General features: G+C 51.6%; 2 protein-coding genes across 2 annotated transcripts; both read left to right on the top strand.

The window, feature by feature from the left end:
• Positions 1-4,456: 4,456 nt before the first annotated feature.
• On the top strand, positions 4,457-5,176 carry LOC101625649 (protein FAM187B-like). Its single transcript, XM_004690256.1, has one exon. The coding sequence runs from the start codon at positions 4,457-4,459 to the stop codon at positions 5,174-5,176; it is 720 nt and encodes a 239-aa protein (XP_004690313.1).
• A 6,149-nt stretch (positions 5,177-11,325) lies between these two features.
• On the top strand, positions 11,326-14,564 carry LOC101625422 (protein FAM187B-like). The gene is made up of 2 exons (XM_012730483.1): positions 11,326-12,032; positions 14,189-14,564. Exons 1-2 carry the CDS (start codon positions 11,326-11,328, stop codon positions 14,562-14,564), a joined length of 1,083 nt encoding a protein of 360 aa, XP_012585937.1.
• The last annotated feature ends 6,586 nt before the right edge of the window (positions 14,565-21,150 follow it).

Below are 21,150 nucleotides of genomic sequence, written 5' to 3'. Positions count from 1 at the left end.
CTACTTCTGAAGTTTACTCGCCTTCCCATCCCCAAGTCCCTGTGTGGCCTTCGGCATCCCTGGCCCCTAGGGCCGTTGTCGGACTCTGGCTCGTAAAGGGACCGAACGGAGGTGCCGGGTATGGGACCCGTTTCTGCCTAAGAGTTCCGGGAGACCGGGCCACCTGCGGCACCGGACGGGCGGGGCCTGGCGGTCGGGACACGGTGGCACTGCGTGACTCTGCTGCCCCGCGATGGCGGCCAGCGGAAGCGCGTCCTGGGTAACCCGGGGCCATTGCTCGGGGAGGCTCGCGGGAGTCACGAACCGGCGAGATCTGGGGGGTCCTGTACCCTGGCAAGTCGATTTACCTTCCTGGGACACCCCTTTCCCAGCAGAAACCTGATCCCTCTCCAACCTGAAATCCGTCCCGCACCCCTTTTTCCCACTGGTTCATTTCGGTTGGAGCCACAGTAGCCCCCCTGGAAGTTACCTGTCACACTCCCACGTCAGGCCCAGCTCCCTCTGCCCCCAGGTGGCCCCGTGGTCTCTCACCTTCTTTAGGGCTTTCGGTCAAGCTCGCTTTTGCCTCAGTAAGGTCCCTGGTTTTTGTAAAATTTCAACCCTTTCATATCCCCCTTCCTTACATGTCCCTCCCCTTTTAAAAACTATTTTTATTATGATAAAATATCATACCATCATATCTATTATTTTAGTCATCCACAATGTTGTGTAGTTATCATCACTACTTTTTACATGTAAACTCTACCAATGAAATAATAATTCTTCCTTCCCATCTGCCCCCAGTCCTGATGAACTCCAGGCCCCTTTTTGACCCTCTAACAAATTTCCTATTCTCCATGCCTCATCTAAGTGCTAAGTGCATCATCATATAATGCTTGTCCTTGTGTGTCTAGTTTATCACTAAGTATGTTTTCAAGGTCCATCCATGTGGTAGTAAATTTCATTCCTTTTTCATAGTAGAAAAGTATTTTATTGTTATGTATACGCCACATTTTGTATATCCATTTGTATGTCCATTTATTTGAACATTTGGGGTTTTTTTCACTTTTTGGTTATTGTACATAACACTATTGTGAACATCAGTATACAGAGATCTTGTTGTATTGAACCTTTTATTAATATATTGGGTTTTTTTAAAGCTTTAATTCTTATGTATAGAAGAAATGGGGTAAAAGCCAGAGGGAAGAGAGGCATTAGAGGACTCACCAGAAACAGTGGGGAGCAGAACAGGTGGATCTACTGAAATCCACTGCTGAGGGGAGTAGTGAGGGAGACAGGAGAGGTCTGCTGCGCCACATGGGTCACTCCCTGGCCAGGATTGAACTCAGGCTGCAGAGGTGATGGCGGCATAACAGTGAGAATTAACTCCTAAGCCACCAGGAAGGCCCCTACTAATATATTGTTCACCGGTGCTAACAATTAAGTGGTCACACCGATGCTAGCAATTAAGTGGATACACCTCTCCCTGGTCCCAACGATGGGGTACAAGCAAAGAGTTTGGACTTGGCTGTAAAGAAAGTGAGCCCAGGAAAAATACAACCTTTTGTGAAAAGAAGTGTTTTGGAAACTGCTTCCTCCACAAAAATCAGTAACCTCCATAAATGTCTACTTCGAACTGGGAAAACTCCCAGTTCCCAAAAGATAGGGCTCTAAATAAATTTTAACAATCCTCCTATTGTCCCCAATACATGAGCAAGGTCAAATAGATACACTAATCAGAAATCTCTCTGGACTTTCTCGGTAAAAATCCTTGAAATGTAAAATGTTTTCTATGAAGACTGCATAAAATTCTCATTGTGAAACTCAGAATCCCGACAGCTTTTCCGGAACTGCCTGGAGGCTGTAACTGGCTGGAGTCGCCAGTCTGGGTTCTTTGATAAACTCATTCATTTTTGCTTACCTCGGTTTATTTAAGCCAACAGAATAATGTCCCTCTTGGACTCTTGCAACCTTTATTAATGTAAAGTCTGTTCTGTCTTATAATGTACCAACCACTCCAGCTCCCTTTTGGTTACTGTTTGCATGAAATATTATTAAAAGCTACTTTCACTTTCAGAAAAATTCCCTTCACTTTCAACCCTTGATGTGTCTTTGATCTAATAGAACATAATTGGATCATGTTTTGTTTTAAATCCATGCTGCCAATCTCTGATTTTCGATTTAAGAATTTGCTGATAAGAAGAGACGCCTACCACGTTGCTGTTTGTTTTTTAAATGCCTCATAGTTCATAGTTTGGTTTTCTTGTTTGTTTTGTTTTCTTTTGTATCTCATTTCCTTCTTTTGTTAGATAATATTTCCATGGTGAAACGTCTGATTCCCTTCTTATTATATTCAGTAGCTGTTTTCTTTTCTGGCAAGTCCCCTACTTTACATATTTTCCCCTAAAGTTATAACACTTCAACCTAAATTTATATCAGCTTAATTTTAATAGCATGTAAAAACTATGCTTCTATATATCTCTCTCATCTTTTTGTTATTGAGGTCACGAATTACACATTTGTACATTTTGCCAAGCACAACAAAGATCATTAGCGTCATATATTTTCTTATAAGTCGTGAGCTAGTTGAAGGTAGGATATTAGTACAGTAATGCTAGAGTTTAGGGTTGCCTGTCTTTACTAGATCTTTATTTCTTCATATAGCTTCCAGTTACTATCTAGTATTTTGCTTCAACTCCCCTTAGCGCTGTTTACAAGGAAAATCTAGTAGGCAAACACTCAGTTTTTGTTTATCTGGGTGTGTTTTCTCTTAAGATATTTCTGTATGCACACAAGAGCTGGGGTTCAGGCCAGAAGTGCAAGGGTGGGGTGAAAGGATTCACCAGAGACAGAGTGATCAACAGGTTGATCAACAGGGGAGCAGCAGGGAGACAGGAGCGGTCTGCTGCGCCATGTGGGTCAGCTCCCTGGCTGGGGATCGAACTCGTGCTGCAGTGGCTGGCAATAGCTTCACAGTGCTGTGCTTTAACCCCTTGCACCACCAGGGAGGCCCTATCTGGGTGTATTTTAATTTCTCCTTCATTGTTGAAGGAGACAGTTTTTCTGATTATACAATTCTTGTTTGAACTTTTTTTTTTTCTTTCAGAACTTTGAATATTTCAGGAGTGAGGAGGGGATGCTGTAATTTAAATAAAAATGCATGGCACTGGCTTAGACACAGAACAAAATGCACAAGAAAATGTATTTGAAGCCAGAAGGATAGAGACTGATGTCTGACACACTTTGAAAGGTAGATTATAGAATTTCATGAACTTGAAGATTCAGGGGAAATGGGTAGAATGTGGAATGTTAGGAGTGAGTGTTGACTGAAGTTGGTGAAAATTGGGACAGAGTCCAGTTAGAATTCAGCTTTTGACCAGGGTAAAAATCAAGAGCACAGCATGAATTAAATCATCATTAAGCCTTTTTAAAATCTCTGAATGGGGGACCCTCCCTGGTGACGCAGCAGGTTAAAGCACAGCACTAAGAAACTAAAGCCACTTCAGCATGAGTTCCATCCCTGTCTGGAGTTGAGCCACGTAGCACGGCAGACCTCTCCTGTCTCCCCGCTGCTCCCCTCAGCAGTGTACTTCCTCAGTTGGCCTGTTCTGCTCCCCACTTTGTCTCTGGTGAATCCTCTCACCACCCCTGCACCTCAGGATTGTACCCCAGTTCTGTATGCATGAGTAAATAAATCTTTTTTTAAAATCTATGAATGGGAGTACTAAAATGGGAATATGAAGATACTCCCAGAATATCCTCAGCATGGCTCTCTGTGGATGCCTGGTCGCCTTTCGAAGAGAGAGAGAGAAGGAACAGCCTGGACAGAACTGACAATATAGCTATTTTGAACATGGAGTAGCCTGGTGGCTTACAAGAATCCTTTGGTCCCAAATGTTGAGACAAAACATGGTGACAAATCGCTCCTGAGCCGAGGTGGAAAGAGCTTCCTGTACCACCTCAGCTGGAGCCAAACTAGGAAAGAACATCTCTCCTGGAGAGTGGAGACTTGAGAAACAGAGAACAAAGCTTTGAGAAGCCCCCACTCCACCCTCCTGTCCCCAGAAGCTTGTTTGTTATTCTTAGAATTATGGGGTTTGGGTGCTAATCCAAGAATCCTCCCCTTCTACAAGATGGTGTCTCTCCCGCTGAGATTTGGAGGTGACACAGGCCATTGATTTCTGGGTGCTTCCCCTCCTTCCAAATGGATGAGACCCTGTCTGTTGGGTCAACAGACCTGTCTGTTGGGTCAGCAGAAGGCGGATGACTTGGCTTTGTCCTCACTTCTCACTTACACTTACTCGTTCCTGCCCAGCTGCTGTGGGCAGCTGAGTCCTGAGCCACCAGCCTAGTGCAAGCGAGTGGACAACAGGCCCTGGTCCGTGCCGCTGGACTGCGCTGGCCGAGCCGGCTCCCGAGTTCTGCGGGTGACTTCACAATGGGTGGCTCCCCTCTGCCTCTGTGGTATCAGTCTGCCATGCTGGCCCCCCTGTGGCTGCTCACCCTTTCTCTTCCCACTCTGTGGACCCAGATACTAATCAGCTGTACCTCCAAGAGTCCCTGCCAGCAGGCTCTCCTCTCGGGCAACGATGTGGTCCTGCAGTGTGACCAGCCCAGAGCCCTCTGGTACTTCTCATCCATTCTGGAAAAGGAGCCTGTGCTGCTGTCCTATCTGTCTCATGTGAAGAAACTGCCTGGGGGCAGCCTCCAGCTGACCAACCCCCAGCCCACACAGACAGGTCTCTACCACTGCCAGGACCCCAACAGCAGCAGGGTGGTGGAGTACGAGATTGACTTCCAAGATGTCAGCACTCTGCATATCACGCACAGAGGCCTGGGCCAGGCCCCGCTGCAGCAAGAGAGCCTGCCGCTGGGGGGCGGGGAGGTGGTCTTCACCCACTGGGAGGCCTGGCAGGACTGTAACCGCTGTGGGGAGCCCGGGGAGCGGAAACGGCTGGGGTACTGCTACATCAAGGACCCCCAGGAGAAGCCGGTGCCCTGCTGGCTGTTCCTGAGAGCCCAGACCGTGCGGTCCAGCCGCCTGCGGCCAGAGCTGCAGGTTGAAGCCTGCCTGGACGTACCCTGCGAGCACAGCAAGGAGGTCAACCAGCCGTACCTCGCCTTTGACACTTACCAGCTGGACAAGTTGAACACGCACACGTGGCTCACCTGCCCCTTGGCCTCCATCTACAGGTGACAGCACCGGGCATCAGCCCTGCCTTTGACCCCCCCCCCCCGCTCCGTTGCCCGTCACCTGTGAGATTCACTTTCCAGCAGGCTCTGTCACCCAGCCCGTAGGCTCAGTGTGAGCAGTGAAGTCCCTTCACTGACTGGGCCTAGTCTCTTCGGGCACAGGCTCCTGGTAGTCAGGGGAGACCAAGGTAAAACCTAGAGACCTGTGACGCTCCAGCACTAGCGTACGCCCACGTAGTACTGTTACAGGGCACCCAAATTCTGTTAGAGGACAGGGGGAGAGGGGCACCCCTGAAGCCCCAAAACCTGCCTGCTCTAAGTGGGTTCTGCCATCTGCCGCGACAAGACAAAACATATAAAACTTTAATGAAAAGGGACTTTAATATAGTGAGTATACAATACGGAACACAAAGAATATAACTTCTAAATCAAACACCTGGAGTGACCCGTCCCCTCATGGGCAAAAGTCAACCCAAAAGGGGTTGGCCCAGAGCAAGGCCTGAAAGCCGCCACAAGACGAAAGCACCTTCTGGCCGGGACCCATGGGAAAGGGTCAGAAATGGCCAGACAGATCTGGGAGGGAAAGAGCAACATCAAAATCAATATAAACACTGCCATAGTCACCTCCCTACAGGTCTCTCACCCACATCTGCCCTAACCAGTCCAGGGTCAGGAAACAAGCACGGTTTCTTCCTCACAGGCTTGCTGCTCCATGTGGCTTCCTCAGGTCTCCGTCTTTTTCTCCATCTGGTCTCCTTCCCTCCTCTCTTCTTTCTCCTTTTTCTCTGCTCAGCTCCACCCTCCTTCTGGGTGGGGCAGGGAACCTGGAACTTCCCTTCTCCTAGGGACCACCCAGTTACAAGAGGACTCACCACAGACGGAGTGGGGAGCAGCTGTTCCTACGTTTTGTTTTTTTTTTAAGATTTATTTATTTATTCATACAGAACTGGGGTACAGGCCAGAGATGCGGAGGGTGAGAGGATTCACCAGAGAACAGAATAGGATACAGAACAGGCAGATCGACCAAGTACACTGCTGAGGGGAGCAGCGGGCGGGTCAGGAGAGGTCTGCCTAGCCATGTGTATCTCCTCCCGGGCAGGCGGGAATCGAACTCATGTGGAAGTGGCTTAAGCTTCTTAGTGCTGTGCTTTAACCCGCTGCGCCACCAGGGAGGGCCTGTTCCTACGTTTTTAATAGAAAATGTTATCCCATTCATAAACTTCCTTTTTGGTGTGCAAAATTTTGAATAAGTATTTAGTTTTAGCACCAGCTTTTTGAAGCAGACCCCATTGGGTTATGAGATTTATTCCTGGGTGCATTTTTGCTAATATTTTGCCTGAGATATTGTATACATATTTTTTAAAAGATTTTATTTATTTATGCATACAGAACTGGGGTACGGACAAGAGGTGTGGGGGTGGTGAGAGGATTCACTGGTGTACATAGGTTTTAATTATAGATTCTGTCCCTTTAAGAGTAGATGTAGAGCTGTTTGTTGTGAGGATTGTTTTTCAATTAATTTTTCATTTTATCTAAATATTCAAAAATTTGGGCCAAAAGTTGTTTGTAATTTCTTCTCATCTTTTGATGGCTGTAAGGTAATCTGAAGTGATGTCTCTTTTTTCATTACTGACCTTAGTTTAGCTATTTAGGCCCTTTCTCTTTTTCCCTCAGTCAGACTTCAAGAGCTTTATCAATCTCATTCATCTTTTTGAAGAACTAACTTTTGGCCGATTGATTTTCTTTATTGTACTTTTGCTTTTTGTGTGTAGAAAAAATGGGGGTTAGGCCAGAGATGCAGAGGGGGTGAGAGGATTCGACAGAGATAGCGGGGAGCAGAACAGGCGGATCCACTGAAATACACTGCTGAGGGGAGCCGTGGGGAAGATGGGAGCAGTCTGCTGTGCCTCATGGGTGGCCACGGGGGCCAGCTCCCTGGGGGGGATTGAACCCAGGCTGCAATGCTCATAGTGCAGCTGTCAGGGAGGGTGTATTGTACTTTTGTTTTCTGTAGATTTGACTTCTGGTATTTGAGATACGTGCTCAGATCTCGTGTTTTTATCCTGTCGCCCCACCAAATTCTGAACTTAGGGATATAAAACTATCCCGGAATACACTCACCTGATAAGTTATAGTTCCATCTTTAGTTAAAAATAATTTGTATTTTCAGTTGCAGTTTCTAGGTCTACTGGTCTACTGATTAGATACTTCATTGTATAATCTTCAGATATTTGGTGATGATGTTATAAATTCCATTCATGCAAAAAAAATGTTATTCAATGCCTTTTATATTTATTGCAACATGATTTGTCATCTAGAATATGATCCATTTTGGCAAATATTCCATGTGCGTGTGAAAAGAATGTATGTTTTGAAGTTGAGTGCAGTGTTTCCTACATGTATTGTTATAACATATGGCTCATTTTTTTTATATCTACTATTTTTTCCATGTGGATTTGCCTAATGCAATGTGCAAAATGATCATGTTTTACTTTATATAATTTTAGGCTTAGGTCCATTATAGCTTCCTATTGGAAAGATGTAGCAGCAGTGGTTATAGGGCCTAGGGGTACAGCTTAGCCTGTGGTGGTCCCCCATGGGGCAGGAGCAGGACTGAGGGTGCCCCAGCCATAAGGAGCCAGGGTAGAAGCAAAGGCAGGGTATCCCAGCATGTCCTGGGAGCACCTCTGGCCTCCTCCATTCACCCACACACACACACTGCCCACGCCTCTGGTCACTCTGGCCTCCTAACCCTTTAAATATACTCTCAGGCAGCACTTGAGGTCCAGCGCTCTCCTGGGGCCATTCTTCTTCCAAATGCCCACATGTCCATTATCCTACTTCATTCAGGCATTTATGAAACTTCCCATCCCCAGAGAGGCTCGATCATCCTCCCTAAAATAGCTCACACCCACAAGCCATCCACTATCTCCCCCTATTTCCTGCTCTGTTTTGTTTTTAGCAATGATGACAGTCAATCTTCATCATTCAGTGCTGTGAACTCACCTTCTTGCCAAATTTCCTTGTAATTTCCCAGTCAATGTCCATAGCACTCTCAGTATCATACACACATGTGGGGGGTACGGAGACCCCCCCACCCCGACAGACAGTTCTCAGATGTCGGAGGATGGAACTCACTTCAGCTCCCTGCCTGGTTGTGGCATCAGATTCCAGCCAGGGTGCTCAAGGATGGGCTGAGGGCTGGGGATAGGGCTGGGAGCTTGTGGGGTGCTATGAGGGCTGATTTATCTGGGGGCATCAGCAAGCCATGAGCAAAGCAGGTAGTGCCCCAGGGGTAACCACCCCCCCTCCCCTTCTTGTCTTCCATCCTGAAGCCTCTGGGAAATCTCCTGTTCCTCTCCTCTCCCCTCCCCCACCTGCCCTGACTCTAGTCACCTACTACTCAGTGCTAGCTCCCAGCCTGACCAGCAGCCAGATTCCAGTCTCCCAGATTGAGCTCCACTTCCCAGCCCAGGGGCTGTATCACCAGTGCTTCTGATTGGCTCCAGACCAGCCCCGAGACACCTTCCTTAGGCCTGAATAATGTGCAGTACAACTCACAAAACTGAGGAAGCCCATTTACACACCAGGTGGATTACAAGCTATAACTGAGAACAGCCCGATGGAATTGACAGTGGACAGGACAGAGGGTAAAGGGACAACTCCCATGACCGTGCCAGATGTGCCATCTCCCCAGGTCTCCAGATGTTCCACCCAGCAGCCACACCTTTGGGGTTTTTATGGGGACTTTGCTACCAGGCGAGATCGGTGACGTCACTGGCCATCAGCAACTGATTTCAAACTCCAGCCCCTCCCTCCCCTTCCTGGGGATGGGGCGGGGCTGGAAGCTCTAATTCTCTTATCACAAGATTGGCTCCCCTGGCAACCAGCGCCCCCATCCCAGGGTGCCACCTCAAGTTACTTCATTAACATAACAAGAGACACCCTACCCCTCTCTGCCTGAGAAATCCCAAGGTATGATAGACATGTGAGCCAGGAGCTATGACTGAAGACCAGATAAGTGTGCAAAGCATATTCTGGACATCTGAATAATCAAATAGATTTCGTGTAATCATGGCATCACAGGGTCCCTTCGGCATCAGAGGGTCCAACCCCAGCTGATGAGGCCACTTTGGGCCCCTGGTTCAGTTCTTCTGTATTACTGAGTAGCCTTGTTACAGGGCACCCCAGTGTGAACTGGGCCGCCTGTCTGTGGGGCCTCACCTGCATGCTTAAAATTCAGTTGTACTACAGGCACACGCAAAAGGGTCAATAGGGGTTTATTTACAAAAGGGGAAAGGAAAAGGAACAGCTAGTTAGCATAAACATCAAATCAGCAGGTACTGAGAGGTTATTCCTAAGGAAATACAGCCTTCAGCCATCACATTTTTGTCAGCTAATCAACAAATCAACTACTTTTTTTTTTTTTAAAGATTTATTTATTTGTGTATACAGAACTGGGGTACAGGCCAGAGGCTTAGGGGCGGCGAGAGGCTTCACCAGAGACAGAGCGGGGAACAGAACAGGCAGATCTAGGAAGTACACTGCTGAGGGGAGCAGCGGGCGGGTCAGGAGAGGTCTGCCACGCCATGTGGTCACCTCCGGGGCAGGCGGGGATCGAACTTGTGCGGAAGCGGCTTTAGATTCTCAGTGCTGTGCTTTAACCCGCTGGGCCACCAAGGAGGGCCCCAAATCAACTACTTTTATGTCTGTTTCTATGTGAACAACTAGGCTGACTTGGAGCTCTGGTAACAAACTAACTGATAGCCCTCAGTCATGCAGTCCCAACGGCTTTACCAGAGAGAGAGAGAGAGAGAGAGAGAGAGAGAGAGAGAGAGCTATTGGAAATATGGCGCCCTACTTATCCCCCCAAAGTCCCAGAATGCTGCTTAGCTCCGCCCTTGGGTCCTCGCAGTTCTCTCCCTGGTACTGCTGGGAGTTGTAGTTTCCAATCCCTGCAGGAGGGGGTAGGGTCCAGAAAGCTGGAATAGGGGGTGGAGTCCACAAGACTCTGCAGAGTTCCTTTAGGACATCCTTCCCCTTAACAGCCTCTTCACCATTGACCTGGTTCACCGAACGTTGGGGCCTGCCTGGTTCGTCATTGTTTTTTCCACTTTCGTGCTTTTTGTTGGCAATTTTGCTGTTTCAAATGGCCCCAGCAGAGGCTCACGTTCCTAAGTGCAGGGGGCCCACTGTCTGGTGGAGCAGATAAACTGGCAGGTAAGCTCTGGTCAGGCCTGATTTCAGTGCCGTTGACTACAAGCCAATACTAATAAATGTTTGCATATTAAATAAGGTGTCTTCACATAGAAACAGACATAAAAGCAGGTGATTTGTTGATCAGCTGACAAAAATGTGATGGCTGAAGGCTGTATTTCCTTAGGAATAACCTCTCAGTACTTGCTGATTTGATGTTTATGCTAACTTTATAGACCAAAGCTGCAGGGAATAATGAGAACTGGTTGTATCTCCCCTGACGTGTGACATATTTGCCATTATCGGTCTCATCTACTGGCCTGTGAGCTCGAGGAGGGCAGAGGCTAGAGATAACCTGTGTACTGCTGTGGTCAGGAGAACAGCCGACATTTCATTCAGTCAGCGTATGTGGAGTGAGTGGTGGCAGGTCAAGTCTGCACAATATCTACTTTTAATTACAGGTTGAGAGGTGTTTAGGTAAGGGCAACTGAGGAAAAGATACATTTATTCAAAATGAATTGAGTCAGGCAAATGTCAAATTTCTGGAAAGAGCCAGGAATTAGCATGTGCCAAGGTCCTGAGGCCGGAGCCTTTAGCTTAGGTTCTAGGCACGGCAGAGAGGCCAGCATGACCGAAGAAGAGGGCTGCCGGAGGGAGCTGGAGGTGACCAGACAGGATCTTCTACCCGTGCTACACCCAGCGCCAAGTGTGCCCAGACATAGCGGTGTCCAGAAGAAGAAATGTGTGGGCGCCCACCTGTGACGCTGTACTGCCCAAGAGTGGCGGCTAAGACGAGACATCAGATAGGCTGTGAACGCATCACAGAGCAGAGGGGGCAGGAGGGGGCCGCCTGGTGTGCCCTGCAGCTCACCCTGCTGCAGGGGCTGCTCCGGGACCTCATGGGTGACCTCACAATGTCCAGGTGGTGCCCGCCCGCTGCCCCAGTCCCAGTCCACCATGCTGATCGCCCTGTGGTTGCTGCTCAGCTGCCCCCTCCCGGTGCTGCCCTCCCAGGTGTCCATCAGCTGCCCGACGGGCAGGCAGTGCCAAAAGGCGCTGCTCTCGGACAATGACATCCTCTTGCGCTGCAATCTCTCGGGGGCACAGTGGTCCTACGTCTTCCTGCAAGACGGCAGCAGCTGGTCCAGCAACCTCACCAGGGTCCCCAACCTGGGGCTGACGGCCGAGGGCCTCCTCATCAGACGTCCACGGCCCTCCCAGACCGGCTTCTACGAGTGCCGGAGCAAAACCAATGACAGCGTGCTGTACGGGATCGACTTCCAGGACGCCAGCACCCTGCATGTCACGCACCGAGGCCTGGGCCAGGAGCCGCTGCAGAATGAGAGCCTGGGTCTGGGCAGCAAGGAGTTCATCTTCACCCGCTGGGAGGCCTGGCAGGACTGTAACCACTGTGAGAAGCCCGGGGAGCGGAAACGGCTGGGGTACTGCTACATCCAGGACCCCCAGGAGAAGCCGGTGCCCTGCTGGCTGTACTTGGGACACCTGAAGATGTGGTCCAGCCGCCTGCGGCCCGAGATGCAGGTGGAAGCCTGCCACCTGCTGTGCAAGAAGTTGCAGGTCGACTACGTTGTCTTTGACAACTACGAGCTCAGTGACAAGTCAGAATCCGCGTGGCTCACCTGCCCCCTGGGATCCATCTACAGGTGACAGGCAGACGCCAGCCCTCCCTGGCCCGCTAGGCTCCCGGCCTGGAGACTGTGAGGTCAATCCGAGAGCCCTTCCCCCTGTAGCCTGAGGTGTGGCTTTGGCAGAATCCCTGGGGCTCCCACTCGGGAGGTGGAATGAAGACAGCCAGACTCAGGGAGGGCTTGACAGCCCCCCCACTGTGGGCCAGATTGTGGGTACAGCATCAGACAGCGGCAGGGCCTGCCCTCAGGGACCCCACGGCCCAAGGAGGGAGACACTGCCGGGGTGTCAGGGCTGGCATGGGGGCTGGGGGGAGGGCTGGGCGCTTGTGGGGGTCCATGAGGGCTGATGAGTCTGGGAGCATCCGCAAGCCCTGAGCAGGGAAGGTAGTGCCCCAGAGTACCCTTGTCTTCCAGCCTGAAGCCCCTCGGAAATCTCCCTTCTCCTCCTCTCCCCTCACCCACCGGCCCGACTCTGGTAACATCACCTGTTGCCACTCAGTGCTGCGTGTTCACCATGGGCTGGTGCCTGGGCAACCTTCCCTCATGGACCACCTCCGCTCGTGTCCCTCCCCCCGGGCCCAGGAGCTGTGGGTGGGGAGACACATTCAACAGACAGCGAAACTGTAGCTTGGAGGCGGCAGTCCTTGCCCGGGGGCCCAGGATGGGAGTGGCCCACGGACCCTAAACCCCACACGCGGGGGCCATGGGTCCCCTCACACGGCAGTGACAGCACTTCCACAGCAGGGGAGGGGACACTGGTCAGAGGGGAGCCCGAGCAGCCTCTGCGGGTTCTGCACCCCGCGCACCATGGTCTCTGGCCCCCACCTCCATCTGGCTTTCTTTCCCTTATTTATTCCAGCCAGGACACCTAGTCCCCTCTCTCTCTTGCCCATGTGTGTCCATTCCTTGCTTCCTCCTCCTTTGAGTATCGAAGTAGCCCCTGCCCCCTAAAACCCCACCACTCAGCAGTGCAGGGAAGTGCCAAGTGGACCCTCGTGGCTCCAGGGCTGGGCATCTTCTCCTCACCGTTCCCACACGAGGGGTTCCCACGCCCCGTCAGGGGTCGCTTCGGGAGAGACCCAGGAGTGGCCCCGAGGCTTCCAGCTTGCCAAGTGGAAGGGCATCCCCGTGAGGTCTGTCTTGGGCCCCGGGCTCCCAGGCCGCTTCCCAGCCTGGGGCCTGAGGCCTGCGGCTGCTCTGGGGCCTCAGTTTCCCTGTCGTGCCTTCGGGACTTCACTCCCCACTAGCGCCGCCATAGCAAATGCCACCAGCAGCGTGGCTTAAAACACGCTCATTCTCTTCCGTTCTGGAGGCGAGAATTCAAAGCCAAGGTGGCTGCAAGCTTCACCCCAGCGGGTGGCCTGGAGCTCCAGGTGGAGGCCCCTCGGGGTTCCCTTGGCTCCAGGCCGCCTCGCTCTGACCTCCCACTCGCTGATGTCGGGGCCTCTGGCTCTTTTTCTCTGAGACGCAGCCCCTCAAGGACTCGGGGCCCACTCCGGCACCCGCTCACCCTAACCAGCCCCATCTGCCTGACCCTATTTCCAGATCAGGTCACATGCTGGGGCTCTGGTGAGGACATGGATGAGGGACACTAGAAATTCAGCACAGAGGTGGTGCTGGTCCCGGCCTTGCAGGGTGATGGCGATGTCTGTGTGGTGCCGGTAAAGGCCGGCTGCATGGGCCGGTCCCACACTTTAAGGGGGTGTCAGCCACGCTCGCGTGGCCCCTGGCCCAGCCTACAGCTACCAGGGCATGTGGGCCCTGGCACTGGCTTTCCCTCATCGTGCGGCCTCACTGGCTGCTAAGCACTGTTCCCGGTACTTGGGGTGCAGCTGAGATTCCTGCCCTCGTGGAGCAAGACGCCAGTTCCATGAGTAAAGCGCTGGGCACTTCAGGTGGTCCTAGGGCTGGAGGGGGCTGGGGATGGCGACCGGCGTTTTAAATAGAGTGGCTCTGAGCAGGAGGCATTTCCGCCAAGACTGGAAGGGGGAGGGAGCCACGTGGACTCTGGGAGAATGTTCTAGGTAAGGCAACAGCCAGGGCCACCTGCTGCTTCGCCCTAGAGGGAGCCCTCTGCATGCTGTTCCCCAGGGAGGGGGCGAGCCCCGCCTGCCCCCCTCAGATGCCCACCCCTGCCTCGGGGCGCTGCAGCGGACCTTGTTGTTTTGCAGGCCAGTTATCTGGGAAGCCAACAGCGTGCCCCTGACTTGGCAGGACCAGCTCTCGGGCCAGGACAGCGGCACGGTCCTGGACCTGTCCAGCGGTGGCCGGAGGCTGCAGATCTTCCAACCAGCCGTTTACAAGTGCTTCGTGCAGCAGGAGCTGGTGGCGCGCTTCAACCCCAAGCCCAGCCCCGAGATCCTGGTCATCCAGAAGGAGGAGGCCGAGGCCCCGCGGGAGGCACACCAGGGGAAGGCCCGCTCGGTCCTCCAGGGGCTGAAGCTCATGCTGCTGGTGGGCACGGCCCTGGGCCTGTTCCTTTTGCTTTTCAAGTTCCTCCGCCCTTCCCGGAACAAGAAGAGCAAGCAGGTGCTGCTGGTGCAATAAAGGAGGCTTCTGTGCCCCAGACCCGCCTCTTGCCCCTGGCTGGCTCGTGTCCTCCCCTGCCACCCCTCGCCCCTGCCCCTTGCCCCCCTCCAGATGGCAGGGACCAGCCTGACCTGTGGCCACAGCTAAGGGCCACCGGACCCTCCCTTGTCAGCGTCCTGCTCAGTGAAGGCATTAGCAATCGCCCTTGCACAGAGCGGGAAACTGAGGTGAGACACGTCTTGCGAATTGAAGGGGGCTCTGGTTCAAGTTGGCTCTGGACCCAAGTTGCCTGGCTCAAGCCCTGTGTCCTTCACAGTGAGGAAGGCGGGGGAATGGGATAAGGCCATTTGGGTGAATCTCGGGTGTGATAAACCTCACCACACTCCCCCGAGGATACAAGTAGAGACACAGGGAGTGGGGAACCCAGAGCCCCCAGTGGGAGCTGGGCCTTTCCTTCCTGTTGCTCAGCTCACTGGCAAGGGCCTCCTTGCCTAGGGCCTGCAGGCTTCACCACAGTACCCCAACTGGAAAGGTGCCGCTGGGGCAGGAGCAGCCAGGCACGAGACACCCTTCCTGGCTTTTGCAAAGGAGACACCCCCTCGCCTGCCAACACACACACACACGCACACACACACCCCTCAGAAGGAACCCTGAGCTGGGGAGACGGGCCTCCACCCCAGACAAGGCGCCAGACCTGGCCCCGCCAACCCACGGGAATCGCTTGGCCGGCTCTTCCCAGAAACTATGCACAGGGCAAGAGCCAGAGATAAAATATTCATGCCTTTGAGATTCATTATTCTGAGATTCCATTGTGAGGCAACCACAGAACTGACCTGAAACTTTCAGCGTTAACCCTAAGGGGAGGACAGAGTGCACCCCTCGTTTTGGGTGGTGCTAGAAATGCAAAGATTCCTGCAGGTCTGGGGTTCCGCTGGGGAGCAGAGGCAGAGGGTCACGATGATAGTGGTGAATCCGCGCAGCCCCCAGGCGGGTCAGAACCAGAGCCTTTCCAAGCATGCTGCCTGTACAGCTGCAGGGAGCTGTGGCTACTTTGTTTTGCAGCCGAGAAACCAGGTGCAGGAAGCTCCCCCCACCTGCCTGGGGACACACTGTGAACCTGGGGAGGTGCCAGCCACATCTTTGCCTCTCCTGCCCCCACCACCTGCTCCCAGGAGACCCTCAGTGTCGGTCGCCCCATCTGTGACCAGAGCGGCTCGGCCTGAGCTTCCTGAGGGTCCAGTGCCAGGGTGACCCAAGTCCCACCACCCATGACCAAGGTGGCTGGTGCCCCACAGTGGCAGGCCTCAGGTGACTCACAGCATCACTTCTTGATGCCCCATCAGTCTGCATGGCACTGGCTCCTATTTTTTAATTAATTTTTTTAAAAAAAAGATTTATTTATGCATACAGAACTGGGGTACAGGCCAGAGGTGTAGGGGGGGTGAGAGGATTCACCAGAGATAGTGGGGGACAGGACAGGCAGATCGACGAAGTACACTCTGAGGGAGCACCAGGCAGGTCAGGAGAGGTCTGCCGCGCCATGTGGGTCAGCTCCCTGGCCGGGGTTCGAATTCATGACGAAGCAGCTGCAGACAGCTTCCTAGTGTTGTGCTTTAACCCACGGCACTGGCTTCTAACCAACAGAACCCTGTGCTGGTTGGGGTGTCACTCCCTCAATTAGCAGCCACAGAGGCCACAGGCTTGAGGATGAACCCTCCCTCCACACTCACCCACAGGTTGCTGTGGGCAGCCCCTGGGAGCTGTTTGGAGATAAGATGGGAGTTTTGGGGAGGCCTATGAGCCCTGGAGGGATGGGCTTTGATATCTGTTTTATTTAATTTTATTTTGCATAGAAGAACTGGGGTGTAGACCAGAGGGGAGGGTAAGAGGACTGATGTCCATTTGAAAAGGTGATTGGGAAAAGCTCAAGTTTTGCAATCTTATATAGGTGAGGGTCAGCACCCTTAGACCAGAGTGGGGTGTCAGCCCCACCCCCCTCCAGGTTCCATCATTTTGCAGAAGAAATGGCCAGGGCTGTCCTTCTTAGCCCCCCCCAACACCTGCAAGAGCAGCCTGACACAAAGTGTGCCCCACAATCCATTTTTAACCATCTTGTTCTGCCCCTTTCCCTTCCATAGTGTAAATTTTTAAAAGACTTGATTGTTTTTTTTAGAGCAGTAGTTTTCAGTCCACAGCAGACCGAGAGCCAGGACAGAGCGTTCTCATACACTCCCTGTGCCTGGAAGACCAGCCACCAGTCTCGGACCCCCACACCAACCTCCCACACTGGAGTTTGTTACAACTGGTGGACCTACAATGATGCATAAATATTGCCAGTTCCTGGTTTCCCTCCGGGTTCATTTCTCCCTGTTGTGTATTCTGTGTTTAATTTTTACTGATTTAATTGGCCTAGAGTAAGACCCAAGGGCTGAGGGGTGCTGACCATTTTATCTTTCAAGCTAGAACTCCACTTTCAATGCTCTCACCAGAATAGTCTTAGTCATTAAGTAGTAATCCCAGAATTATGAAATAAATGTTCAGCCAATTTAGAGTGCTATGTAGTTATTAGTTAACATGGTCTTAAGCTGGCAGGTTACTATGTATCTTGTATAAGCTTTTATTTGTTTCTTTATTTCCCCCCCCATCCCTTAGAGACCCTTATTCCTTTCTTTCCCCTACCTCAGAGCCCTCACACCATTTATTAATGTCTACTGGTTTTTGTTTTATCAAATTGTTTCCTTTGTAAGTGTCAATATTCATTTTTATCATTCTGACTTGCTTTACTTCCTCCATTTTGCTACAAATGGCTGTCCTCCATCCTTTTTATGACTGCATAGTATTCCACAATGTGGATCTAGCACAACTTCTTGATCCATCTGTCTGCTGATGGCCACTTAGCTGCTTCCATGTCCTCGCTAATGTATTGATAAATGATGCTGCTGTAGACAATGTGGTACACGTCACTTTTTGCATTGATGACGTCATATTCTTTGGATGGATGCCCAAGAATAGGATTGCTAGACCTTAGAGTATTTATGCATTTTCAGTTTTCTAGTTTTTTAAGGAAATCTTGACTGCTTTCCACAATGGCTGCATGTGTTTACACACCCACCAATGGTCGAACAGGGTTCCATCACTTACTGTACATCATTTTGTGCATTTTTTTTTTATCTCAGTTGTAATCTCTGTGGATTTACCATCACCCAATCACCCATGTGCCATCACCAGAGTCCAGTGCATTTTGTTCGGGGTGGAGGGGTCTTTTTAATTTGTGTCATTTGTATGGGTGTGAGATGCTATCTTCTTGTGTTTTTAATCTGCATCTCTTATTAGATGTGATGATGAACAATTTTTCATCTCCCTTACCCTCTGGAAATTCTCTTTGTGAGCTGTCTATTCATATTTGCTACCCGCTTATTAATTGGGTTGTTTGTTTTCTTATTGTTGAATTGTGTATTTTATATATGATCTTAGATATTAACCCTTCAGCAGTTATATATAGTGTGAATATTTTCTCTCATTGAGTAGGATGTCTTTTTTTTTTTTTTAAGATTTATTTATTTGTGCATACAGAACTGGGGTACAGGCCAGAGGCTCAGGGGTGGCGAGAGACAGAGTGGGGAGCAGAACAGGCAGATCAACGAGGTACACTGCTGAGGGGAGCAGCAGGCGGGTCAGGAGAGGTCTGCCACGTCATGTGGTCACCTCCGGGGCAGGCGGGAATCGAACTCTTGCGGAAGTGGCTTTAGCCTCCCAGTGCTGCGCTTTATCCCGCTGCGCCACCAGGGAGGGCCCGAGTAGGATGTCTTTTAATCTTCTTATATTGTCTTTCATTGTATGAAGGCATTTCACTGGAAGTTAATTCCAAAACATCTTTATCTGATTAACCTTAGTTTGAAATAATCCACGTGCTAAAGTGAGGTGTCTTTGGAAGATTTCTCTGGACATCTTGGGGAGACTCATCCCTCAGGATCCAGATCTAACTGAGCCTACAAGTTGTAATAACCACTGTGCAGCTGACTTTCCTGAAGTCCTCAAACAGGGTGTCTCTCTTCCCAAGGGAGGTCTCTGTGTTGGTGACATTAACTGCACAGGGGCTTGGAAGTGAGTGGGCTATTGGGCAGCCGCTCTGGAATGATCCACAGCTGGACAGATAAGACAAGGTCATTCAACAGTCATTCACAGCTTTCTCAGCTGTTTCTTTGTCTTTCACTTTACCTCTTTTTTAGGATGAATTAATTAACATCATCCGTTGAGTGCTGGTTCTCTGCCAGGAATTGTGCTAAGAGCTATTGGATAATGAGTTCATACCTTCTTCATGACTACCCCAAAGGATCGCTATTTTGCACAGCAGAAAACTAAGGCCCAGAGAGGTGAATTCATTTGCCCCTGGATACAAAGAGAGTGTATCAGTGGCGGCTGCAAAACAAGATAGCTCCCAAACCAGAGATCTAAATAGCAAGCACAGGGCTTTCCCTGGAGGCGCAACAGGTTAGGACACAGCACTGCAAGCTAGCGGTGGCCAATTCAGTGTGAATTTGATCCCCCGCCCCAGAGGTGATCCACATGGCACAGCAGACCACTCCTGACCCTCCCGCTGCTCCCCTCAGCAGTGGACTTCGTCGATCTGCCCGTTCTGCTCCGCACTCTGTCTCTGGTGAATCCTCTCACTGCCCCTGTGCCTCTGGCCAGTACCCCAGTTCTGTATGCACAAATAAATAAATCTTTAAAAACAAATAGCAAGCATGGATTATGGCTTGCAAGTCTATACACCAGCTGGGTTATTCTTTTGGCCTTAGCTGGGACCATTTCTGCTCCTCTGATCAGCAGAGGCCAGGGGTTGGCTTTGCTGACCTTGACTGAGTCCCCTCACCTTTCAGGAGTTCGCAGGTACAGGTCCCTTCGGCTGGGGCATTTGGGGGGTCTCCTTCCTATGGTGTCTCATGCTTCAGCAGGTCAGCCCAGCTTTGTCCACAAGGTGGTGGCAGGGGTCCAAGAATGTGCATGGAGGTGCAGTTTCTTGAGGCTCAGGTTCAGAATGAGGGGAGCAGCCAGTGGGTCAGGAGAGGTCTGCTGTGCCATGTGGGTCAGCTCCCTGGCCGGGGATCAAACTCGTGCTGCAGGGGCTGTGGAGATCTTCATAGTGCTGTGCTTCCACCCCCTTGCCCCATCAGAGAGGCCCCCAGGATCCATGTTTGATGTTACCCAGGTAACTTTACAAGTGGTGGTGCTGGGAGTTGAGCCCAAGCAGGCCCGCCCCAGACTCCTCGCTTTTAAATACTTTAGTTCTGGCAGAAAAGTAGTAATGGTAGAAGACCTGTTCAGAGTGGATATTCTGTGCCTGATGCTCTTCAGGACGTCAAGATATCATAAGGATAGTGAAGGTGGGGAGGAGGAGGAGGAGAAGCACTTAACCCTTTCAGCAAGCTGCAGAGGTGAGCCTTGTTTCATAACTGGGAAAACTGAGTCACCGAGAGGGTGCATAAACTGGAGGTCATTCGTGAGCGTGACAGGGACTTTGCCCAGACAGTGGGGTCCAGAATCTGAATTTGCTGCCGACAGGGTCCTGAGCCAGGGGTGAGATCAGCCTCTGGGAGCTGCCTGAGGGAGGGGGAGGGGCGCCCGGAACAGCGCGTTCTGGGGAGTGAGTCTGCCTCTCCCTCCTGCCGCCTGGCACAGCCTTCCCAGAACTCACTCATGAACAAACTGACCTCATGCGGCTGGGCCAGCCGACCGACCGGGGCCAAGCAAACAGGCAGTGGCAGACCTGAGTCACCAGGACCGGTGGCCAGCGCCACGGCCTGAACCACGGAAGGCGTGGGAGGGGAGGGTGACGCGGGGTCGAAGCCCGTGACTTTGACACCTGTGAGCCTTCTGCAGAAGACTCTTTGCCCACCACCCTCGCAGGAAGCTCGGGCAAGGTGCCAAGTGATACTTACGGCATTTATGAGAACCGAGACAGGGTTATTTATAGCCGTTGATTTGTCTCCCAAGTGAGAACCGGGTAAATGTAATGACATCCACGAGCAGAACCCAGGCGATGCGTCCTGCCTGAGGAAGACAGCAGCGCGCTTTGCTGCTTGAGCCACGTGGGTGTGTGGGGACCTGAGGCTCCGGGGGAAGGTTATGCCTCTCGCCTCAGCAGGGGGTGAAGCAGGAGTCAGGATGGGAATGGCAGCAGGAGCTTACCTCAGCCAGCAAACCGCCTCAGCTGCTCTGCCGCCTCGCTATGGAGGACGAGACTCTTTTTTTAGTTCTCCGTAGAGATCTCTGGAAACATTCGACTGCTCTCGCTTTCTTCTTTCCCCCACCCACTTCCTCCTCACTCCTTTCCTCTTGGCTATAAAAAGTGTTCTCTTCGTTCTAGTCTGTGTCATTTCTTTCTTTCTTCCCTTGTTATCTTGGTATCAAGGCAAAAAATCCCAACACCAAGAGCTCCTGTGTGTTCAGGAAAGCTTGTCTCCCCCTAGCCGGGGGGTGGGCTTGCTCCTGCCAGGCTGGGGGCTGGGGCGCCCTCAGCCCCGTCCTGATGGGGTGTGCCCTGGGGTCCTGGTGGGGTGTGCCCTGGGGTCCTGGTGGGGTGTGCCCTGGGGTCCTGGTGGGG

This window comes from Condylura cristata, unplaced genomic scaffold (genome assembly GCF_000260355.1).
Source record: "Condylura cristata isolate star-nosed mole 26May11 unplaced genomic scaffold, ConCri1.0 scaffold00028, whole genome shotgun sequence".
Taxonomy (NCBI): Eukaryota; Metazoa; Chordata; class Mammalia; order Eulipotyphla; family Talpidae; genus Condylura; species Condylura cristata.
The sequence above is the reverse complement of the archived record's forward strand: the minus strand, read 5'-3'. Positions and strand labels throughout refer to the sequence as shown.